The sequence below is a fragment of the Stegostoma tigrinum genome, chromosome 29, assembly GCF_030684315.1.
Source record: "Stegostoma tigrinum isolate sSteTig4 chromosome 29, sSteTig4.hap1, whole genome shotgun sequence".
In the NCBI taxonomy this organism is placed as follows: domain Eukaryota; kingdom Metazoa; phylum Chordata; class Chondrichthyes; order Orectolobiformes; family Stegostomatidae; genus Stegostoma; species Stegostoma tigrinum.
Window position 1 is genome coordinate 502,515 of NC_081382.1, and position 19,564 is coordinate 522,078.

Genomic DNA, 19,564 nt, shown 5'->3' on the forward strand with positions numbered 1-19,564 from the left:
GTCATAACACACATAAGATTACATTGTTGGCCAGTCTGTCGATGATTATTTCATTATCTTATGTTTCAAACAGCCAAGGAAATATTGGTGATGCAATGAAGTGTTTGATGATAAAATATAATTACTGTTATAGTTTCCACTTGGAAGAAAGATTCGCATCAAATTGACTGGTCAAGGAAATGGGACACTGACTGTGAGTACTTTGAATGTTCGAGTTATTCCTCAAATGAAAGTTATGACCTTGATGATTTCTCTTTCATGCAGGTATGAAGAGACTATTTTAAAATAGCCTCTAGGTTAGTGATTCAGGCATAGAAGTGTTATATGTATATTTATGTGTATACATGTACATGCATAATCTGAAAGGAAAATGACTATAAATCACTTGTTACAAGGTGAGAATAAGTCATTCAGATGGTAAGAACTGCCAATGTTGGTGTCTGAGATAACACATTGTGGAGCTGGAGGAACACAGCAGGGCAGGCAGCATCAGAGGCTCAAGAAAATTGAGGTTTTGGGTCAGGACCCTTCCTCAGAAATGGAGGGTGGACGGGAGCTCAGGTGACCAAACAGGTAGATGAAAGTAAACCGTTTGGTGTGGTGTATGTGGATTTCAGCAAGGTGTTCGATAAGGTTCCCCACAATTGGACAAGCATATGGACGTACATGGAATAGTGTAGGTTAGATGGGCTTGAGAGTGGTATGACAGGTTGGCACAACATCGAGGGCTGAAGGGCCTGTACTGTGCTATAATGTTCTATATTCTATTAACAAATAGCGTGGGGGGGGGAGGAGGTGCTGGGGAAGGTAGGTGGGATGGTAATAAGTATGTCCAGATTGGAACAGATGTCCCCCAGCGGGTATTGAATATGAGATTCCAAATCACTCTCAAAATCTTGGTGACTGTTAACATTCATGTTTTTTGTCTGTGTGTTTCAGTAATTGCATGACAGTTTGAATGGTTCGTTGAGAGTGACGAACTTATGCACTGACACACACCAAGATGGAATTTAATTCGAAGAGTGACTCCTCTTCAAAATAGTTACTTGCTTTTAAAATCTTGACCATTTCTGCTGTCGAGTTGGACAAATTTAGTTTAATACTGCTTCAATTAGAATTAGTGTCTAATAGGAACATATTTGTGAAACTTACAGTTCCGCAAGTTTTATCAGAAACTGATGGAGCCTTTCGGTGCTTGCAGAAAGGCTCACCTCTCTGTTAATGCCAAAAGAAAATTGGAGTTTAAAAGTAAGTTCACCTGGTGTCAGGGAATGAAATATTAATGTCAACTTGAATGTAATTTTTAAAAAAGTAATATATTTGTGAAACACTAAACTCAAATGAAAATTTGGATATGCTGGTTTTACAGGTGGTTGGTATTGGATTCATTTTAAGGTAGGTTGAAGATCACTTTAAATCCAGCATATTTGTGAAGGAAAGAAATAGCATGTCAAATAAAATTAACTGCATGACTCTACATAGCCCTATATATAGAATTTCCTATGAGACAGTTATGACCCCATACTACCTCAGTGCTCATGGCGAGAGTAAGACTCCTGTTTGATGTGTTGTGCACTGCATGTAATGATGGTGACATCAGATTCATTGATGATTGAGAATCAAAAATAATGATAAGATTTCAAATGAAAATATCATTGAATGCTTCAAGGAATGTATTATAGGAAGAGGGGGAAAGCATGTATGACTAATAGAATTGAAGGCGTGGCACAGATCAAACAGACCTGTGTGTTAAAACTTACCTTAAACTTCACATTGAATGGAACAGTTTAAACAGGCTGGAGGAAGCAGACGTGCCAGCGCAATTCTGTAGATAAACATCAGCAAAATTGTGGGATACATGTTCATTCTTTCTCTTTTATTGCACCAAACCATACGATTACACTCATTTTGCAGTTTGGTACCAGAGGTTGGTACGATCTTCGTTCGAGAAGGATGTTCCGGATACAGAAAATCGTCAAACCATTTCCTAAAAAGACTGTTACAGGTTAGTATGTGTTAATGTAGTTAACATTTTTCGATCAACATGATTGCAGAATGGAGTCAATTTTAAAAAATCCATCTGATATTCAACATAAATTTTAACTGGATATTAAAGCAGTTCATTTCTTTTTCATGCAGTCTGCTGCTTTTAAGAATGTTTGTCTTATTGTCAAAATGTTTTGCTTCGACTCCATGGCTTCTTCCATTCGCTCACATTGAAACACATGTTTCTTCAGCCAAAAATGTACGTTTACCCAATCTAGCTTGACCAACATTCATCTTCCAATGCCATGCTCATTCAAAGTCTTCGATATGCCTCCATCGCCCCATCCCCCCGCTACAAACTTCTTGGTGCCCTTCATGTTTTGATGCTCCATGTACCTTCGTTTTGCTTTGCTTTGTTCATCAAGACATATAATTGAGGAATCGAAGAAGGACACTTTCGCTCCTAGTGAGTTGCAAACCTAGTGTCAATTGATCTCAAGAAGCCTGTAAAAATATTTGCAATTGATTTAAATTGGATAATGCCAGCATTCAGACACCTTTTAAGTTTTAAGTTTTGTTTTGATATAAAAGTCCCTGATAAAGATTTACTCACATACAGGTTAGAATAGATTGAGATTAGATTCCCTACAGTGTGGAAACAGACCCTTTGGCCCAACAACGGACAAAACCCACGCAGACATGGGGAGAATGTGCAAACTCCACACAGACAGTGGCCCAAGGCAGGAATTGAACCGGGGTCCCTGGTGCTGTGAGGCTGCAGTGCTAACCACTGAGCCACCGTGCCGCCCCCAAATTCTTGGTATAGATACAGATCCAAGAATCCAAAAGATGAAATTTTTGAAATTAAGATGATTGCGATGCCATCAGAGGGCATAAATTGCCCTAAGGGGACTTGAGATAACAAGGATTGAGGATCGAAGCAGCAAAGCAGAAATTGGATTGTTTACAGCTTAAATATAAGCATGCTGTGGTTTGAGCATGCTGTACAATGTGCGTAATTCAATGATCACTTTAAGGACTATATGTACATTATTGCAAGTGTGTGTGTTTTCTGTATCTGGAAAAGAAATTCAGCAGAATTTCACATACAGAGAAGGTTTTAGCAATCAAAATGTCTTATTTTTAAATGTGCATTTATGTAAATAACTTCCAGCTTAAGTGTAATGAAGTGGTTTATTACTCTTGACGCCGTTTCTTCTAAAGACGAGATAGTGACGATGAGGAGAATCAGTTCCAGTCTGGAATGGCAATTGTCGATATTTCACTCCTCGGTCGTTTGGAACCTGAGCTGGTGCAACTTGATAAGGTAGAATGAATTGAGTAATAAGAAATTGTAGATATGTTTGAGTGGAGTTTGGGAAGTATCAATCTGGTAAAACAAGAACAAAAGAAAATCCCACTTTCATATTAGAAAGAATGATAAAATCACATCAGTGATGTCTGGTGAATGGGAGGCAGGTTAAAGAGAAGAAGCGAATTAGAAATAATAGATGTACCAAAAGAAAGAGCATGGGGAAAATACAGTTAGTGAATGAGAGATGAGAAGTAGAGGAGTCAACTTTATGACATGAAGGGAGAGGAAGTGAAGTTAAGAATTGTGGATGGAGACTGGGAACAGGAGACTGAGTTCACGGTAAGGAAGAAGAAACGGTTATGAAATGGAACGGAAGGGAAAGCTTGTGGGAGTTGTCTAGGAGTGTAGGCTTGTAACTTGAGTGATCAGCACCCAAAAGGCAAATCTGCTTTAGAATTTGTACCAACCTCTGACCAAAGATGTATCGAGTGGTCAGGAAAATCCTTTTCGAAATTCAATCCTGGTATTTCACAGTTTAAATATACTTCTGGTCGAGTTGAAACTTGACATTAATAGATCTTATTTTTTTTATCCCTTCTGTGCCTGAATTCTTCTTGCATATCATTGTAATCACTGTGACATAAGTGTAGTTCCATTGACTATGTAAAGGGAAAGCGCTAAGAAAATGTTCTGACTGTTTTTCAGCTGAAAAATGGAGTTGATAAATACATCAATCCCTATGATTTCAAAGATGGAAGGGTCATTCTTAATTTGGATACAGTATTTTTAGTTCTTCGCGTTTATGTTGATATTACGCTCAATCATTTATTAACCAAATTAAATAGGAACAAGCACATATTAATTATATTTAGCTGATTAAACCTGTGAAGTTACGTTTTGTTCAATTTGAATATCAAACTACAGGAATTTTGATGAAAATTGCATCTTTGTTGCAAGGAGGTATTTGGACATCACTTGATATTTCAATGCATTCCACTTGACTGCTCTTTTCCCATCAGGTTGTAAATAATTCCTTGGGCAGAACATATCTCATTTTCAAGTTTTTATAATCACTATAGGATTTATGAACTTCAGCAAAACCCATCTGGCTATTTAGCAGGTACACGAATTGATGGTCCTTTGGTTTAACATTTGTCTTGCCAGTGAAAACACCCTTCTCCAATTTCTGGTTCAACTCTTTCATGGGATGTAGGTGTTACTAACAAAGCCAGCATTTTGTCCATTTCTTACTCATCTTCAGTGACTGTGTGAAGTTTGCTGTTCTCCCTGTGACTGTGTGGGTTTCCTCTCACAGTCCAAAGATGCTCAGGTTGGGTGTATTAACCATGTTAAATTGCCTGTGGTGTCCAGGAATGTGCAGGCTGGGTGGATTAGCCAGGGTAGATGAGATGGTGTAGGACGCAAAGAAGTTTGGCAGACTCGATGAACCAAATGGCCTCTTTCTACCCTGTAGGGATTCGATGATGATTTGATGTTGATTTGGTTATTGTCACCATTCAATTTGCCCAAATGACCTTTCTCTTAAACAGGCCAAAACCACTTCATCACTTTTGTAACAACTTTTTTTCCCCACAAGTATGCTGTACATTTTCTGCATTCATAGAATCTCTACAGAAATCATAGATTCCCTGCAGTGTGGAAACAGGCCCTTTGACCCAACAAATCCACACTGAGCCTCAAAGCATCCCACCTCGATCAGACCCACGCCACTATAACACGTCTAAACTATACATCTCTGAACACCACTGGCAATTTAGTATGGCCAATCCACCTACCCTGCTCATCTTTGGACTGTGGGAGGAAATCGGAGCACCCAGAGAAAACTCACGCAGACACAGGGAGAATAAGAAAACTCCACACAGTCGCCCGAGGGTGGAATTGAACCCGGGTCCCTGGCACTATAAAGCAGCAGTGCTAACCACTGAGCCACCATGCCACCCCAAGACATTCAAAGACATTCTCAGTGAAATAATCTTGTGGTGTATCAGCAGATTCTAGGCGTTATTTTTCACAGTGTATCAAGTCATACTGAAGAGAACAATTTTCAACTTAGTAGTTAGATTTTGTTCACCAAGGGGTTGATTATTTCTCACATTAATGCTGAGGTTTTTGTTTGTGCTCACTCATTTTCACCTGGGATAGGATCATTTACAAAAGGATGCCCTTCAGATTGATTATATTTAATTATACATTAAATTGAAATAGTCTCTTTGTTGTGACTTATTCTTTTCTGATTTGCTTCAGGTCCATGAGGAGAAAGAATGTGTCGTGTTTGCCACCAAACAAATTGTGCCAATGGGTTTCATGCAGCCAGCATCAGCCACTCCATATGATTTCTATAATCCAAGTACGTGACAGCTTTCTTTAGGTTTTGTCACCCCATCCTAAGTGGAAAGAGGAGGGAGTGTCAGTCTACTCTGTTTTGAAGAAGTCTTCAAAAGGTATTGCATTCCAAAAGTTTTTGAAGACTCCTCAGGCAGTGCCTTTCCAAATGGCCCATTGGCAAGAAACAGTGAAAAGAGATAATGGGTTATTTTTCATGTTGGCAACTTGTAACCAATGGGGTTTCAGGGGGATCAGTGCTGGGATCATGACTGTTACAGTAAATGTTATTGACTTGGATGGAAGAAGTGAATGCACTGTAGTCAATCTACAGACAAGACAAAAACAGGTGTTGTGACAGGAATACAAAATAGCTTACAGAGTGATCTTGAGAGGTTAAGTAAGTTGGCAAAAGGTTCACAAATGGAGCATTATGTGGGTAAAACACAAGGTTGTTTATTTTGGAAAGAAGTGCAAAAGAACAGAATATTTACAAATGGAATAACTGCATAACTGCAGTAAAAGTAAGCTGCAACGTAAAGGGACTTAGAGCTACTTGTGCACGAAACACAGAAGAAAACACACAAGGACAGCAGATAATTAAGAAGGCTAATGGAATGTTGGTCATTATTTCAAGGGCATTGGAGCATAGGAGTACTAAAGTATGACTGCAATTGTAAAAGATGTTGGTGAGACCACATCTGGAGTATGTTTTAAGTTTTGGTCCCCTTATTCAAGGAAATATATCATTTAATTGGAAGCAATTCAGAGAAAGTTCACTGGAATGATCGCTCGTTTTGAGGGATTGTCTTGTGACCAAAGACTAAACAGGTCGGGCTTCAACCCACTGGAGTTTAAAAGAATGAGAGGTGATCATGCTGAAACATGTAGGATATTTAAGGGTCTTGACAGAGTAAATGCTGGGGGGATGTTTTCCCTCACAGAAGAGTTTAGGACCAGAGGGCATAGACGCAAAATAACGATGCACCAGTTTACCCCTTCACAGGGTTGAGAGTCTTTGGAACTCCTGGCCAATAGATATCTATGATGGAAAAGTCGGAAAGCATGCATAAGACTGAGATAAATACCTTCTTGGCAAGTTATGGGGGTTCAAGGGTGACGGTGAAAGGACGGGAAAGTGGGTATGCGGAGTATTACATCAGCCATTATCCTATTGGATGGAGGATTAGGTTGAAGGACCTATTGGTCATGTGGTCTTAAACTATGATATTTGGTAACTAGAAGGACAAGAACGATAGATAAATGGGGACCCGTCAGCAATATGTTCCTATCCAAGCTACTGATGATCCCGAAACTGAAATATATCTCAGTTCCTTCATGGTTAAAATCATGAAACCGACTTCCTAACAGGATTGTGAATCTAGTTACACAAAATTGACTGCAATGTTTCAAGAAGCTAGCTCATCCTGACTTTCTCAAGGGCAACTAGGCCCAGTGATGTCAACATCTCGGAAATGAATTCAAAGATGATGCGTTACATTTCTAGAACGAGCGAAGGTACATTAACTTGATTTTGCAGGCAGTTTTGGTGGTCTGTCAAGACTTGAGACGATCTCTAACCCAGGCTATGCTGTTTCAAAACATTCAAGTATAACCGGTGGGTCAATGGGCTGCGGCATTGAGCTGATTCCAGTCGGTTGTGGAGTCTTCTTTTACTCCAGGATTTGAAATATAATGTCCTGGCTGCTGCAGCAATGCGTTGTCATTTGATTGGAACACTTTTAAAAACAAAAGCCTGCCTTCACAGGCAAATTCGAAGTTCTGAAGCATTTTCAATAATTTTCGATTTAATAACGATGGACCAATTAGTGTTCCAAGAACAGATTACTCCGATTTAGTTAACAGAATTCAGTCATGCGAGTATATAGAAGGTGGGAGCTTATTTCTTGAACAGCTGTTGTCTGTGTGCAGTGGGTACTCTCAATGTCATGACAGAGCAAATTCCAGGGTTATCACTTAGGAATCCTATCTTGCTTTTGCCCTTGTCCCTCTAAATGGAAGTGGTTGTGAGTTCGAAAATGCTGTTGATGGATTTTGGTGAATTTCCTTGCCTTGTGTGTACTTCGCAAGTGCACCACCTCGTATGTGTTCAGATTAATTTCCATTTGCCACACACATCAATCTGACCTGCCTGTTTACATCACCGTGCAATCCTGGGCTCTCCTCGTCACAAGTTACCATCTCAGCAATTTTCATATGTTTCACAAACTTACTGATCACCCCTCTTAACATTTAAGTCTAAATCATTCTGATATAGCACAGCAGTGAGCGCTCGAACAATAATCCCTGGAGAGCCTCACTGGACACAGACTTTCAGTCACGAAACATGGACCAACCTAACCTTCTGCTTCCTGCCAACTCAACCCATTCTGAATCTAACTTGCCAAATAAAGTCAGAGTCATCGAGCTGTAGAACATGGAAATAGACCCTTTGGTCCAACTTGTCCATGTCAACCAGATATCCTAATTAATCCAGTCCCATTTTCCAGCATTTGCTACATAGCCATCTAAACCACCCCCATTCATATCCCCATCCAGATGCCTTTCAAGTGTTGTAATTTTACCAGCCTCCACCACTCCCTCTGAGAAAAAAGTGTGGGGCTGAATGAAGACAGCAGGCCAAGCAGCATCTTAGGAGCACAAAAGCTGACGTTTCGAGCCGAGAACCTCCATGGAGAGAAGGGGAGATGGTCCGAAGATGGATAGAGGAGACGATAGGTGGAGAGGAGAGTGTAGGTGGGGAGGTAGGGAGGGGATAACTCAGTCTGGGGAGGACAGCCAGGTCAAGGGGGCAGGTTGAGGTTAGTACGTAGGAAATGTTGGGGTGGCTTGAGATTGGAGGAGGGGATAGGTGAGAGGAAGAACAGGTGAGGGAGGTGGGGACGAGCTGGGCTTGTTTTGGGATGCACTGGGGGAGGAGAGATTTTGAAGCTTGTGAAATCCACATTGATACCATTGGGCTGCCGGGTTCCTAAGCGGATTATGAGTTGCTGTTCCTGCAACCTTCGGGTGGCATCGTTGTGGCACTGCAGGAGGCCCAGGATGGACATGTCGTCGAAGGAATGTGAGGGGGAGTTGGAATGGCTTGCGACTGGGAGGTGTAGTTGTTTATTGCGAACCGAGCATAGGTGTTCTGCAAAGCGGTCCCCAAGCCTCCGCTTGGTTTCCCCAATGAAGAGGAAGCCACAACAGATACAGCAGACGCAGTATACCACATTCGCAGATGTGTAGGTGAACATCTGCTTGGTGTGGAAAGTCATCTTGGGGCCTGGAATGGGGCTGAGGGAGGAGATGTGGGGGCAAGTGTAGCATTTCCTGCGGTTGCAGGGGAAGGTGCCAGATGTGGTGGGGTTGGAGGGGAATGTGGAGCAGACAAGGGAGTAACGGAGAGAGACTGCAACCCAATGGTATCAATGTGGATTCCACAAGCTTCAAAATTTCCCCTCCCACCACTGCATCCCAAAATCAGCCCAGCTCATGCCTGCCTCCCTGACCGGTTCTTCCTCCCACCGATCCCCTCCTCCCACCTCAAGCTGCACCTCCATTCCCTATGTACTAACCACATCCTGCCCCCTTGACCAGTCTGTCCTCCCCAGATTGACCTGTCCCCTCCCTACCTCCCCACCTACACTCACCTTTACTGGCTCCATCTCCGTCCCTTTAACTTGAGTGTCTCCTCTCCAGCTATCTTCTCCTTTATTCATCTTCGATCCATATCCCCCTCTCCCTATTTTCTTCAGAACTGTCTCCCCATCCCCCTTTTCTGGTGAAGGGTCTCAGCCCCAAACATCAGCTTTTGTGCTCCTCAGATGCTGCTTGGCCTGCTGTGTTCATCCAGCTCCACACTTAGTTCTCTTGGATTCTCCAGCATCTGCAGTTCCCATTATCTCTGAACCACTTCCCCTGGCAGCTTGTTCCTCACAAGCAGCAACCTCTGTGTGAAAATGTTGCCGCTCAGCCTATGCCCTCTAGTTTTAGGCTGCCCCACCTTGGCTGTTCACCGTATCTATGCCCCTCATGCTTCAGTAAACCTCTGTAAGGTCATCCGTCAGCCTCTGCTGCTCCAGAGAAAATAGCCCCAGCCTATTCAGGCTCTCCCTCTGCCTCAAACCGTCTAACTCTGGCAACATCCTGGTAAATCTTTTCTGACCCCTTTCAAGTTTCACAACATCCTTCTTGTAGCAGGGAGATTGTAATTTTGCGCAGTATTCCAGAAGTGGCTTAAACAATGTCCTGTACGGCTGCAACGTGACCTCACAAATCCTATATTCAATGCACTGACCAATGAAGGCAAGCACACCAAATGTTACATTCACTGTCCTGTTTACCTGGAACTCCACTTGCAGGGAACTGTGATCCTACACTCCAGGGTCTCTTTTTCTTCAGCAACACAACCCAGAGTATACGTCCTGCCTTGATTTGCCTTTTCCAAAGTGCAGCACCTCACATTTATCAATATCATGCTCCCTCTGCCATCCGTCGACCCACTGCCCCATCTGATCTAGGCCCCATTCTACTCTGAGGTAACGTTTTTTGCTGTCCACTACACCTCCAATTTTGGTGTCATCTGCATACTTACTAACCATACCTCTGTTCGTATCCAAATCAGTGACATAAATGACAAAAAACAGTGAACACATCACCTATCCTTGATGCACAACCGCTAGCCACATGCCTCCAGTCTGAAAAGCAAACCTCTACCACCACCCTCAATCTCTACCTTCGAACCAGTTCTGTATCCAAGTGGCTCGCTCTCCCAGTGCTCCATGTGATTTAACTTTCCTACTGGACTACCGTGAGGAACCTTCTTGAACGCCTTACTGAAGCCCGTATACGTCCATCTTTCTGCCTTAATCAATGCTCTTCATTCCTACTTTAAAAAACTCAATCAAATTATACAAGACATGATTTCCTGTGCGCACATGTCCTCGGATCCCATGGACTGTTTCCTGTTCTAACAGTCTTCAAATGGGGGATCTTGTCAAAAGCTTTGTTGAAGCCCAAGTAGACTGCATCAAATGCATTGCCCTCATCCACACATCTAGTTAGCACTTCAGTCATGGATTCATAGAGTCATACAGCACAGAATCAGGACCTTCACTCCCAATTATCTGTACTGACCAGGTATCCCAAACTTAACCAGTCCCATTTGCTTACGTTTGGTATCCGTCTAAACCTTTCCTCATTGTGCACCTGTCCAAATGTCTTTTAACTACAGAAATTTTATCTGCCTCGACCACGTCTGTTGGCAGCTCATTCCATTCACGCACCACCCTCTGTGCGGGAAAAGCTGCCTCTCGGGTCACTTTTAAGTCTTTCCCTTTCACATTTGAACCTACTCCCTTCTAGTTTTCGACTCCCCGACCTTGGTTATTCCCCTTATCAATGCCCATCATGATTTTATACACCTCTGTAAGATCACCCTTCGTCTCCGATACTCCAGGGAAAAAGTCCGAGCCGACCCACAACTCCTCATAAACCCTCCAGTCCCGGCAATGACCTTTTGTAATTGTTTTTTCACTCTATCCAGTTTAACAGCATTCTTCGTATGACAGGGTAACCAGAATTCAATGCAGTATTCGGACATAGAACATAGAACATTACAGCGCAGTACAGGCCCTTCGGCCCTCGATGTTGCGCCGACCTGTGAAACCAATCTGAAGTCCATCTAACCTACACTATTCCATTACCATCCATATGTTTACCAATGGTCATTTAAATGCCCTTAAACTTGGCGAGTCTACTACTGTTGCAGTCTGGGCATTCCCTGCCCTTCATACTCTCTGGATAAAAAACCCATGTCTGACATCTGTCCCATATCTACCCCTCAATTTATAGCTACGTCCCCTCGTGCTCGCCATCGCCATCTGAGGTAAAAGGCTCTCACTGTCCACCCGATCTAATCCTCTGATCATCTTGTATGCCTCTATTAAGATGCCCCTTAACCATCTTCTCTCTAACAAAAACAGCCTCAAGTCCCTAAGCTTTTCCTCATAAGAGCTTCTCTCCATACCAGACAACATCCTGATAAATCTCCTCTGCACCCTGTCCAATGCATCCACATGCTTCCTGTCATGCTAAATTGCCTGTAGTGTTCAGGTGTATGGGTTATCGAGGGATGGGTCTGGGTGGGATGCCCCGAGGGGCGGTGTGGACTTGTTGGGCCGAAGGGCCTGTTAAATTGATTCAATTCACCATTAGCCCAGTCCACTGTATTGGTGTTACTCCTTCCAATGTGAATCACCTCACACGTTTCCGCATGATACTCCATTTTCCACCTCTCAGCTCAGCTCTACAGCTTATTCTGACTTATCCAGACTGTCATTAACCAAAGTTTAGACCAGCACTGTCTGTGCACTTTCAGGGCCTACTACATTCCGACATTAAAAACCCTCCTGGATGCAGTTTAAGCATTCTACTTTGTCTAAACCTTTCACAATTTGACTACCTCAGTTAGTGTTGGAAAAGTTGAAGCTCCCTACAATTGCTACTGCATTACTTTTACACTTCTCTGTAATGTTGCTACATATTTGCCTCACTATTTCACTCAGACCATTTGGGTACTGCAGCCCAGTCCTAGCAATGTGATTGTTCTTTTTGATCTTTGAGTTCTACCCATGTGGCTTCATTTGAGGAGATTTCTCAGATGTCATCCCCCCCTTACTGCTGGAATAGTTTCCCTGATCACTACTGCAAAACTGATTTCCCGCTTTTCCCTGTCTCACCTGAAGATCCTATCTCTTGGAATATTGAGTAACCAACCCAGCGTCTCTTTTTGTGTCAATTGAATCTGTTAATCAATTTAAAGAGTGTAGGGGCATTCTTAAGAAAGAAATCAGGATGGCAGAGTAGAGATATAAGACAGTATTGGCAGATAATCTAAAGAGATTCTACCAATGCCTGTGTAAGGGGGTAACCAGAGAGAGGGTAGGGCCCCTTAAAGATCAAGGAGGTTGTCTTTGTATTGAACCCAAGGATGTAAGAGAGATACTAAATGAATATTTCATGTCAGATTTATTATGGAGAAAGAAATGGAGCCTAGAGAAAGTACGGAAATAAATTTTGATATTTTGAAAACATTTCACATTGTGGAAGTAGTCGTTCTGGAGGTAGTGGAGAACATAAATATGGATAAATGCCTGGGACCTGATCTAATGTAACCTGGAATTTTGTAGGAAGTAAGGAAGGAAATTACGAGATCCCTTACGGAAATATTTGCATTGTCTGTAAATGTAAGTGAGGGGCCTGATGACTGGAAGGTGGCTAATGGTGTACCGTCGTTTAAGAAAGGTTGTAAGGAGAACCAAGCAGCTTGAGACGTGGGAGCCTGACTTTAGTTGTAGGTAAATGTTTGGAGGTGATTTTGAAAGATCAGATTTATGGACATACAGAAAGGTAAAAATTGATCTGGGGTAATCAAAAATTGATCGAGTTTTTTGAAGAAGTTACCATAAAGATTGAGGGCAGAGCAGTAGATATTGTTTAATTGGATTTTGAAAACCTTTGACAAAGTCCCGTATGGTAGGTTAACAAAATTAGGTCACATGGGATTGAGGGTGAGCTTGCCAATTGGACACGTGATTGTCCTAACGGCAGGAGACAGACAGTAATGGTAGAGGGTTAGTTTTTCGGACTGGAGGCCTGTCACAAGCTGACTCACCAGGAGTCAGTTCTGTGTCATGTTAAGATTTGGATAAGAACATAAAAGGCATGGTTAATAAGTTTGCAGATGACACCAAAACTGGTGGCATAGTAGACAGTGAAGAAGGTTTTCTAAGATTGCAGGGGGATCTCGATCAAATGGGCCAATGGCCTGAAAATGGCAGATGGAGTTGAATCAATTAATAGTAGGGCCTTGAGTAGTGTTGTAGAGCAAAGGAATCGAGGGGTTCAGGCACGTAATTCATTGAAGTTTGCATCACGTATAGACAGGGTATTAAAAAGGTATTTAACACTCTTGCCTTTATTGCCTGGTCCTTTGAGTATGGGAGTTATGAAATCATGTTGAGGTTGTACAAGACATTGGTGAGGCCTCTTCTGGAGTATTGTGACAAGTTCTGGTTGCCCACTTAGAGGACGGATATTATTAATCTGGAGAAGGTTCAGAAGGGATTTAGCAGGATGTTGCTGGGTTTAGAAGGTTTGAGTTATGAAGATAGGCTGAACAGGCTGGGACTTCTTTCACTGGCACATCAAAGGTTGAGAGGTGACCTTTTTAGAATTTTATAAAATATTGAGAGGCACAGATAGAGTTGATGGTAGAACATAGAACACGACAGCACAGTACAGGCTCTGAAACGCAATCCCTCTACCAAAGGATACCAATATCCTTAATAATTCATTGCAAAATAACTTAGGATTTCCCTTTATTTACCTGCTTTGCTTCATGCATGTCCCTCTTTGGCTCTCTTGATTTCCTTTCAATGTTTCCCCTTGTAGATTCTGTATTTGTCTTGTGCTTCTGCTGTTTGGAGTACTGGGTAAAGGCGATAATGCTCCATGTCTGGTGATCTAATTCTGTATATCCTTTAATACCAACTTGCTATTACATTATTGGAACAAGTTGACCCTGTACTATCCCTGCATACTCTTTGAATGCCACCTACTGTGTGACAGTCTTTGACTTGAAATTAGAGGCTCTCAGCCTACTCTGAATAAATTGCACCTGGTCTTTATTAAATTGAGCCTACCCTTAGATTAGAGCATTGATTTAAGGCCTGTCCCTACCCTTTTTCTACAACTACCTTGAATCCGAGTTAAGATTTCTGGAAAATTCTCACCACACCTCCCCCCAACTGTTACTTCAAATACTTGTGTGGATTCATTGGAACATATGACATAGAACATAGAACACCACAGCACAGTACAGTCACTTCGGCCCTCGATGTTGCGCTGACCAGTGAAACCAAACTGAAGCCCATCTAACCTACACAATTCCATTATTATCCATATGTTCGTCCAATGGCCATTTAAATGCCCTTAAACTTGGCGAGTCTACTACTGTTGCAGGCAGGGCATTCCCTGCCCTTAATACTCTCTGAATGAAGAACCTACCTGTGACATCTGTCCTATATCTATCACCCCTCAATTTAAAGCTACGTCCCCTTGTGCTAGCCATCTCCATCTGAGGAAAAAGGCTCTCCCTGTCCACCCTCTCTGATCCCCTGATCATCTTATATATCTCTGTTAGGTCAGCTGTTAAACTTCTTCTCTCTAATGAAAACAGCCTCAAGTCCCTAAGCTTTTCCTCATAAGACCTTCCCTCCATACCAGGCAACAACCTGGTTAATCTCCTCTGCACCCTTTCCAATGCTTCCACATCCTTCCTATAATGCGGCGACCAGAACTGTATGCAATACTCCAAGTGAGGCCGCACCAGAGTTTTATACAGCTGCAACATGACCTCATGTCTCTGAAACTCAATCACTCTACAAAAAAAACCTAACACACTGTACGCCTTCTGAACAACCCTATCAATCTGCGTGGCAACTTGCAGGGATCTATGTACATGGACCCCGAGATCTCTCTGCTCATCCACACCACCAAGAATCGTACTGTTAGCCCAGTACTCTGTATTCCGGTTACTCCTTCCAGAGTGAATCACCTTTCACTTTTCCGCATTGAGCTCCATTTGCCACCTGTCAGCCCATCTCTGCAGCTGACAGCGACACGCTCCCTCAGTCCTGACTTGTTGACAGCGATGCGCCACATCAATCCTGACCTACTGACAGTGCTGCACTCCCTCAGTCCTGACGTATTGACAGCAACACGGTTCCTCAGTCCTGACCCGTTGACAGCGACACTCTCATCCGTCCCGACCCAATGACAGCGAGGTGTTCCCTCAGTCCCAACCCGCTGGTGTGTGTGTCTCTATGTGTGTGTGTCTGTGTGTGTGTGTGTGTATGTGCGTGTCTCTCTCTCTCTCTCTCCCTGTGTATGCCTCCCTGTGTGTGTGTGTGTGTGTCTGTCCCTCTGTGTGTGTGTGTCTCTCTCTCTCTGTGTCTCTCTCTGTGTCTCTCTCTGAGTGTGTGTGAGTGTGTGTCTCTTTGTGTCACTGTGTGTGTGTGTGTGTGTGTGTGTGTGTGTGTGTGTCTTTCTGTGTGTGTGTGTCTCTCTCTCTCTCTCTCTGTGTCTCTGTGTGTGTGTCTCTGTGTGTGTGCGCGTGTCTCTCTCTCTCTCTCCCGCTGTGTGTGTCTCTCTCTCTGTGTCTCTGTGTGTGTGTGTGTGTGTGTGTGTCCCTCTGTGTGTGTGTGTCTCTCTCTCTCTGTCTCTCTCTCTCTGAGTGTGTGTGAGTGTGTGTGTGTCTTTCTGTGTGTGTGTGTGTGTGTGTGTGTGTGTGTGTCTCTGTGTGTGTGTGTCTCTCTCTGTGTGTGTCTCTGTGTGTGTATCTCTCTCTCTCTGTGTCTCTGTGTCTCTGTGTGTGTGTGTGCGTGTGTGCGTCTCTCTCTCTGTGTCACTGTGTGTGTGTGTCTGTGTGTGTGTCTCTCTCTCTGTGTCTCTCTCTCTCTGTGTCTGTGTGTGTGTGTGTGTGTGTCTCTGTGTCTGTGTCTCTCTCTTTCTGTGTGCGTGTCTCTCTGTGTCTCTCTCTGTGTGTGTGTGTGTGTGTGTGTTTCTGTGTGTATGTGTCTCTCTCTCTCTCTGTCTATCTCTCTCTCTCTCTCCCCCTGTGTGTCTGTGTGTGTGTGTGTGTGTGTGTGTCTCTGTGTCTGTTTCTGTGTGTGTGTGTGTGTGTATCTCTCTGTGTGTGTCTGTGTGTGTGTGTGTGTGTGTGTGTCTCTCTCTCTCTCTCTCTCTCTCTGTGTCTCTCTCTCTCTCTCGTTGATCAATCTCCATGTCAACATAAATCTGTCCTCACTCCACACTGCAGTTCTGTCCCCATGTCCATCATCACTCTTCCATCCTCCCCAACATCATTCTCATCCCATTGGCCAGTATCCATGTCAATCGCCACCCTCTGTCCTCACACCACAACAACACTCGTGCCATTGGCCAATTTTCATGTCCATCAATAGCCTACCCAACCACCACACCACCTTTCCCATCAAAATGATCAACTCTCATATCCATCATAAGTCTATCCTCAAACTTTAAATGTGACACTTATTCATTTTGACTGTCCCAAGTGTCCCATCACTCTGTCCTTCCAACACAATATTATTATCATCCCATTGGCTAGTATCTATGTCTATCTTCAACAGCCACACCCATGATGCAACTATTCTCCTCACAATGGATGCTGTCCGTATCCATCAACACCCTCCCCAACCTCCACACCGTAACTCCCATACTATTGGCAAGGCGTATCATCCACCATGATAATAGGAACTGCAGATGCTGGAGAATCCAAGATAATAAAATGTGAGGCTGGATGAACACAGCAGGCCAAGCAGCATCTCAGGAGCACAAAAGCTGACGTTTCGGGCCTAGACCCTTCATCAGAGAGGGGGATGGGGTGAGGGTTCTGGAATAAATAGGGAGAGAGGGGGAGGCGGACCGAAGATGGAAAGAAAAGAAGATAGGTGGAGAGAGTATAGGTGGGGAAGTAGGGAGGCGATAGGTCAGTCCAGGGAAGACGGACAGGTCAAGGAGGTGGGATGAGGTCAGTAGGTAGATGGGGGTGCGGCTTGGGTGGGAGGAAGGGATAGGTGAGAGGAAGAACAGGTTCGGGAGGCAGAGACAGGTTGGACTGGTTTTGGGATGCAGTGGGTGGAGGAGAAGAGCTGGGCTGGTTGTGTGGTGCAGTGGGGGGAGGGGACGACTGGGCTGGTTTAGGGATGCAGTTGGGGAAGGGGAGATTTTGAAACTGGTGAAGTCCACATTGATACCATTAGGCTGCAGGGTTCCCAGGCGGAATATGAGTTACTGTTCCTGCAACCTTTGGGTGGCATCATTGTGGCACTGCAGGAGGCCCATGATGGATATTTTTGATAACCTTCTTCACGCTCGATGATACCTCCTAATTTTATATCATTCCTATGTTTACTGATCATGACTTGTACATTAGCATCCAGATCATTTATATAAATAAGAAATAACAAAGGTCTCAGCACTGACCCATGTGACACACCACTCATCACAGGCCTCCAGTCTGAGAAGCAACCTTCAACCGTCACCCTCTGCTTCCGACCATTGAGCCAATTCTGAATCCAATTAGCTAGCTCTCCCTGGATCCCATGCCACCTAGCCTTCATGACTAGTCTGTCATGAAGACCTTATCAAAGGCCTCACTAAAGTCCACACAGACAGCATCCACTGCCCTACCCTCATCCATCCTCTCAGTTACCTCTTTGGAAAACTCTAAAAGATCTGTCAGACATGACTTCCCGCACACAAACCCATGCTGACTATCCCTAATCAGACCTTGACCTTCCAAATATCGGTTGATCCAGTCCCTTAGTATCCTCTCCAATAACCTACCTACCACTGATGTCAGGCTGACTGGCTTATAGTTCCCTGGCTTGTCTTTGCTACCTTTCTGAAACAATGGAACAACATTAGCCACCCTCCAGTCTTGCAGAACGTGACCAATGGCTAAAGATGAAACAAAAATCTCTGCAAGGGCCTCTGCAATTTCTTCTTTGGCCTCTTAAAAATGTCCTCCATCTTCTGCCACACATAGGCAGCCATGCTGATCTTTAAAGGGACCCTATTCTCTCCTTAGCCACCCTTTTACTTGTAATATAGCTCTCGACCCTCTTGGGATTATCTGTAAACGTATCTGCCAGATCCATCTCATATCCTCCTTTTGCTCTTCTGATTACCATCTTAAGTGTGCTCCTACACTTTTTATAGTCATCAAGGAATTCACTTGAGCCCAAAGCATAAACCCAATGTATGCCTTCTTCTTTTTCCTGACCAAAGCCTCAATATCCCTCGTCAGCCAGGGATCCCTAAACCTGCCAGCTTTTCCCTTTATCCTTGCAAGAACATACCGTCCCTGGACTCATGATATGACACTTTTAAAACCCTCCCATTTGCCAGTCGTTCCTTTTCCTGCAAACAGACTCACCCAATCGACTGATGCTAGATCCTGCCTACTGGTTCCAAAAAATTGGCCCTGCTCCAGTTTAGCACCTTAACCTGTTGGACCCATTCTACCTTTTTCCATTACTGATTTAAAACTAAGAGAGTTATGGTCACTGGATCCAAAGTGCTGCCCGATTGACACTTCAGCCTCTTGCCCCACCTTGTTTCCTAGGACATGGTCCAGTGTTGCATCCTCCCGAGTAGTGCCCTCTACATATCGATTTAGGAAACTTTCTTGGACACATTTGATAAATTCCACCCTGTCCGAGCCTTTTACACTCTGGGTGGCTCAGTCAGTACAGGGGAACTTAAACTCTGCTACCAGTGCTACTCTATTATTCCGACAGCTATCTGCAACCTCTCTACACATCCGCTGGCTATTTGCAGGTCTTTAATGCAGTCCCGACAGAGTGAAAATTCCCTTCTTGTTTCTAAGTTCTAACCATATGGCTTCATTTCATGACCTCTTCAGAATATCCTCGATGAGTATTGTTGTTATGTGCACCCTTATCAAAAGGACAACTCCCCTCCTTGCTAACTTACATTTCTGTCACCTCTGTAGTTTCTGTATCCTGGAACATTGAGCTGCCAGTCCTGCCCTTCTCTCAGCGCTGTGTCTGCTATGATTATACTATCCCAGACCCCAGAGCCAATGCATGCTCTGAGCTCACCTGCCTGACCAGTGAGGCCTCGTGTATTGAAATAAATGCACTTTAAACCAGAAGCCTTTTCCCTTCCTTTACTGCACCCCTGGCTATCCTGAATAATAACCTCACTCTGATTGGTTAAAATTGTGATCAGAGATAATGGGAACTGCAGATGCTGGAGAATCCAAGATAACCATGTGTGGAGCTGGATGAACACAGCAGGCCA

At 43.6% G+C, this 19,564-nt stretch overlaps 1 protein-coding gene across 1 annotated transcript in view; it reads left to right on the plus strand.

The window, feature by feature from the left end:
• Positions 1–19,564, plus strand: part of LOC125448494 (alpha-2-macroglobulin-like) — a 170,493-nt gene that overhangs the window by 125,628 nt on the left and 25,301 nt on the right. Inside the window, exons 32-36 of the mRNA XM_059638137.1 lie at positions 134–193; positions 1,370–1,395; positions 1,915–2,005; positions 3,211–3,313; positions 5,567–5,669. Coding sequence (XP_059494120.1) covers positions 134–193; positions 1,370–1,395; positions 1,915–2,005; positions 3,211–3,313; positions 5,567–5,669 — 383 coding nt within the window. The remainder of the gene's footprint in view (positions 1–133; positions 194–1,369; positions 1,396–1,914; positions 2,006–3,210; positions 3,314–5,566; positions 5,670–19,564) is intronic.